Source organism: Pundamilia nyererei, unplaced genomic scaffold (assembly GCF_000239375.1).
Source record: "Pundamilia nyererei isolate P.nyererei 1_Seehausen unplaced genomic scaffold, PunNye1.0 scaffold00364, whole genome shotgun sequence".
NCBI lineage: Eukaryota > Metazoa > Chordata > Actinopteri > Cichliformes > Cichlidae > Pundamilia > Pundamilia nyererei.
In genome coordinates, this window is record NW_005187765.1 from 324,336 (window position 1) to 330,054 (window position 5,719).

The following is a 5,719-nucleotide window of genomic DNA, read 5'->3' on the forward strand; positions in this document are numbered from 1 at the left end:
ACACACACACACACACACACACACACACACACACACACACACGTTGCGTGCTAGCTGCAAAAACAAGTACAACCACAAATTCTGTGACTCTGCCCACAAAAAGCAAACACAGCAGCCGTCCCCAATAAAGTTGTTTGTGCACTTCCCACCACTTCCAGCACACCTGACTGATTCACTGAGTCTCTGTGCTTCTATTCAAACTGTCAGAATTGTTGACCCATCAACCTGAATCCAATTTGGGGACAAAGGTAAACGTGGCAGAGAGGTGAGGTGGCGAGCAAAGTGCTAGCGTGGCCAGCTCATTTAGAAACATATATTTTCTTGTAGCTGGCTGTCGGTCACTAGCATAAAATCCCAAACTCAGTTGCCTAGTTAACCCTCTAATGTGTTTAATGCACCCTCAGAAGCAGTGTTGGGACTAACGCGTTATTAAGTAACGCGTCACAGCAACTACGTTATTATTGGTAACGAGCACGGTAACTAGTTGTTATGCCAAAGTCAGGAACGCGTTACTCGTTACTGGGATAACTGGGCTGGTTATTCGTTACTTCGTGTGGTGGCTGTGGCGGAGCTTCCACAGATTCAATAACATTAGCACGTGGTGGAGGCAGCAGGTGGAGGAGGGAAGGGGAGGCAAGAGGAGAGACCCGAGGCGGCCGCTGGTCCGAGTGTGAACTGAACTTCAGGTAAGAAGTTCTGACCTGCAGTCTCTCTGGGTCAGATATGAACCAAGTGTAGGTGGAGTTTATTTTCGTTATTCTGACTTTTCCGTACTGCTACTAGCTAGCATGACGGAGTTTCTACACAGCTGGGTGGTGCTATGTTACTGATGTTGAACTTTATTTTGTTCATGAGGTTAATTAAAACAGAATCGTCTGGTATTCAGAGAAAATATTACGCGTTTCGTGTTGAGGTGAAAAGGAACAGTTTGTCCTGGACTTCAGCTCCAATGAAAAAGACACAAAGCTGGAGTTACTCTGTGTTTACGCTGCACAGCTGCCTCTTCTCCTCTCATTCCCCCCCCTCCCTCTCCTGTTTCTACTTCAATCATGAAACTAATCAATGATCAGCTGATCGTCTCTCGTTTGTTTATCGCCCACTTTGCGCCAGAAAGAAACCAGCGATGTCGAGCTAAACAGCAGCAGCACGTTTAAGCTTGATCAGCTGTTGTTAGAATTTATTTAATATTACTTTCTAGTATCAGAAACACACTTTCCTTTACAGAAACACTGAATCAGCCATCGGTTTAGCGCAGTGGGTGAGCAGGCGACCATATGCCATACAGCCGTCCCGGGTTTGAGTCCGGCCTGCAGCTCCTTCTCTGCATCTGTCTGAAGAAACTAAAAAGCAGAAACCCTGACAGGATTTCGCCGTCTGCATGTCTACACGCTGTGCAGCTGACGCCATGACGTGATCCAAACAGCTGTACAGAAGCAGAGTCAACCAACGGCGCTCACGTCTCAGTTAGCCTGTCTCACTGTGGTTATCATTTCCATACAATGAAAGCTCGTAACTGAGAGCTGAACAGGAAGTTGCTCACAGCTGTGGCCGATGTGTGTGCACAATGGAGTCATGATGTCTACAGATACAAGGTCGTTTATCAGTCTGAGGAGGGAAGTTTGAGGATCAGTTTGTAATGTGACACAGCAGAGTCGCCGTTTTCGCTGTTGTTACTTTTCACTTAAAAAAGCGCATTTTCCCACAAAGAACTGGAACCAGGGTCTTGAGATCAGTCCGCTGTGGCGTTGTCACGCATCCTTGTTGCTTTCAGGTGTGCGAGTCACGACAGGTGGCAGCCGTCTCCTGGTTTCAGCGTTTCCTGTGCAGGTTTTATGGACGGCGTTCTTTAACCTGGAAGCTTAACCTTCCAGTCTTATTTTGGGACTGATAGCTCAGGACTGCTTTGCAGAAATTGTGACTCGACGATGAACTGATCAGAACCGCGTGATCAAACAGCAAAGTTGGCGTGACTAAAAAACAGTCAGAGCCCAAGAAACAAAACCAAAAACATCCCCAAACTACTTTACTGACCCTAACTGCAGTCAGGAGCTCAAAAACAGAAGAGGAACTGGTGGCTGTATTTCACATTCAGTCATTTTGAAACTGTAGTGATTGTAAGACGTGACCAAAAGTCTAGCGAGCACACATTTCAGCAAACTTCCCTCTGGCTCTTCCACGTTTATCTTGGGTCCGTTTTCTCTGGAGGTCGTCCAAAGCTCCAACCTGGCCTCGGATGGCATTTAAGCTTTTTGTATGCCAGGATGAAAGCTGTTAATAACCCAACCGACCACAGACCACAGCAAACATGTGTATTTCCAGGCCACAAGCTCACTTCCTCCCGCTTGTCTCGCTCCTTTTGGTACACACACCAAAAAGCATCACTGCTTTAAGCTGCAGACACTCAGAGCTCCCCACAATCGGATAACGGCACATTGAAACCATTCAATCACAGCACGCATGTGTGGAATACATTTGTGCACACAGATCCAAACGCTACTGTACTTTTGAAACGCTGTGTTTGTTCACGTCTGACTGAGAGGAAGGCGCTGTGAAAACTCGGCATCAAACCACATGAAGAAGTCACCGGGTTCCTGTACAAAAACCACTACTTTGACATTGTGTTTCAGTGTGTGTGAACGCTGGCGACCCAGACAGAAATGCTGCTGAGAACCAAACCAAATAGGCCAACAGATGCACGTCTCCTTCTCTGCACACGGCGGGACTCCACAAACGTTCTCACGCTGCTCTCACGTTGGAGGCGAACCCGAAGGAAGAGAAAGACTGCCAAGGATCGTCGTCTTGTAACATTTAGATGTAACCGTGACACGATCCACTGTGGAGAGCCCACAGCTGAGAATAAACCCGATCAGTGGACAGCACTGTGATTGGTCAGGTAACTCTGCGTCAGGATAAATGATGGTCCAGGGTCAGTAAAGACATGTTGGGTCGTCTGTACCGACCACAGTTAAATTACTTAACTCGTAAATATTTTTTAGTTTGGGAGCAAATTTGTGAAAACTTATGAAGCAACAGCGACGAGGTGGTGCTGCAGCTCAGCAAAGAGGCGGGAAAGTGAAAGATCAGACAAAAGATAAGGTGTTTATCAAGCTGACATCAAAACGTTCAGTAAGTCTGTTATCAAAGCATCGGATCGAGATGAACAGGAGTGGGCTGAAACGCAGAGCCTGAAGATGGCAGGAGGCCGTCTTTCACGCACAGGAAACTGATCCGAGAGCTGCTTTAGCGCTCTGGAGTGATCAGGTGACCCATCGACGGTGGCCTGGGTTTGAGTCCGCCCTGGGTCATTCACTGGGTGCCTACAAACTGAAAAGCCAGCTTTCTCATGAGCACAGAATCTGCTTCCTCATTTTCATCTTTAGAAGCATCACGACATCATCGTGTCGACTCGACAAAGCGTTTTGGAATTTTGTGTCATTTTATCAGAAACGGCGTGTAAACAAAGACGATCTCATTTTATGTGAACTTCTTCTTCCTCTTCTTTGTGGATATTAAACTGTAACAGCCGGGAAACGGCCACACTAGTTGGACCGTCTGAAGCTCCAGGCGCTGCCTCAGTTCGATGTTTGAACAGATTATCACACATCCCACTTTCACTGCATGTGACCAGCGTGCAGTGCTGTTACTAAACACGGCCTGCTGCTTGGTGAGATGTTTGCTGACTGAAGCAACGTGTGGGGCCCCCACACGTTGAGCAATTAAGATGAGGTTTATGAAATGCTGAATGTCTGCTTTACTTCTGCAAAACAACCACATCGACGCATGTTAGCCACTTCTCTCTTCTGCCAGAAAACAATCCCTCACTGCTTTTAGCTGTTCAAAGTCTGCACCCCTTCAAAATAAAAGCTTCAGGAAATTGGGCACTGAATCAATCATGCGTCTGCTTCCATTAAATTACACCATGTTATCACGCCCACCCTCCAACTCACCGATCACGGTGTCGTAGTCCACGATGTCGAAGTAGACCACGGCCACAGAGCTCCAGACTCCCAGCAGACCCAGGACCACAAACCAGGTGAACACGGAGTACTTTGGGCCTCCACCTGCATCTCCTCCGCCTCCTCCCTCTGTCCTCTTTCCATTTTTGCTCTCCACCGGCACCGTCTTCCCCTCTGCAGGTGTGAAAAGCTGATGTTAATACCAAAGCCAGTTTGAGTAACATTTATTTCTTCTTTGAACGTGTGAACTGAGGCACGATCGCGCCTGCTGCCAGATTTAGATCAGCAGTTAACGTGCTGATAGCAACAAACTCGGTGTCACCCACAGACAGACAAGATCACACAGCACAGAGCTCTGTTGTTGAAGAATGAAGTGAAATCTGAGCATCGGGGCCACGTCTTTATTTCAAACCGTCGCAGAGAGGACGACAGCGCGCAGGTTCAAATCTGCACCACTGAAAATAAAAACGTTCTCGTGCAATAAGTTTTGTGTATTTCACAAAATGTATGCAAACTTTCATCGTCACAGCACGAGCTGGAGAACAACGCTGGTGCTGATTGATCGCCAAACAAAATGCAATGACCGGAGCAGGCGTCAAACCTGACGGCAGCTTTATCGTGTGGACGTGTCCTGCACTCCTGAGGTTACGAGGCTCAAAAACACTGAAAACATTTATTTATGAAATTAAAAAAGCAAAACAAAACTTAAACAGAGGAAAATATTTTTTTATTTACAAAACGACCAGAAAATAAGGAACATGCACACACATGTGCACCAGTATCTGTGCACCAGTCTTGCTCACCTGCACAGGTAATCAAGCATATTAATGTGTTATGACATCAGCAAACAGCAGCAGGCTGAAGCTGGGCGATCAGATTTAAGCCCTCTTTAGTGACTGGGTTCAGACTTAGTGGACTGAGGCGTCATGTTTCCAGCTGGTTTTCCTCAGGACAGATTTGGCACATTGTCGTACTATTTTAAGTGCTTTGGGAAAACAAGGAGACCGAGTGAGAGAGCGAGACAGGAAGTACAGGCGGAGAGCGCTATGACGTGATTAAACTGTAGGTCGGAGTGTCGGCTGAAGGAAAACTTCTGGTGAAAGTCTGAACGTCCAGGAAAAACAAAGAGGGAACAGAGAGAGGGGCAACATGGCTCCACAAAGGACAACCCGACCCAGGAATAGAGCGAGAGACACCGAGTCAATATGACCCCAACAGAGAGAGAGATGACAACAGCTGTTTCAGGACTGAACAGGCTGCAGATAAAGAACAGCTGTCTGCTTTTGCACTGCGTGAAAATGTCACTAAGAGCACTCCTGAAATAGCCCGAGGCTGCGTTCAACACGTGTGCGGTTAAAAAACCTCAAGTGTCTCTAAAAGCACTAAAGACCATAGAAAGCAGCAAGTAATGACAGCAGTGATGGAAGAAGCATCACCTCGGTCCTGATGTGGCTGATAAACACCCGGCAGTGTTAGTGGGTCACAGCTAAGGTGCTGTGAGTTTCACCTGGTTCAGACACCAGCACGAAGAACTAGCTTTAGAGTTTAAAGAGCAAAGGCTACGTCCACACTGAGGCTGCGTCCACACTGAGGCTACGTCCACACTAAGGCTACGTCCACACCGAGGCTACGTCCACACCGAGGCTGCGTCCACACTGAGGCTACGTCCACACTAAGGCTACGTCCACACTGAGGCTACGTCCACACTGAGGCTGCGTCCACACTGAGGCTACGTCCACACTGAGGCTACGTCCACACCGAGG

General features: G+C 47.6%; 1 protein-coding gene across 1 annotated transcript in view; it reads right to left on the minus strand.

The window, feature by feature from the left end:
• unm_hu7910 (un-named hu7910) overlaps positions 1-5,719 on the minus strand; it is a 41,348-nt gene that overhangs the window by 30,371 nt on the left and 5,258 nt on the right. The window contains exon 4 of the mRNA XM_005752521.1: positions 3,948-4,130. Within this exon, the coding sequence (XP_005752578.1) occupies positions 3,948-4,130 (183 nt within the window). The remainder of the gene's footprint in view (positions 1-3,947; positions 4,131-5,719) is intronic.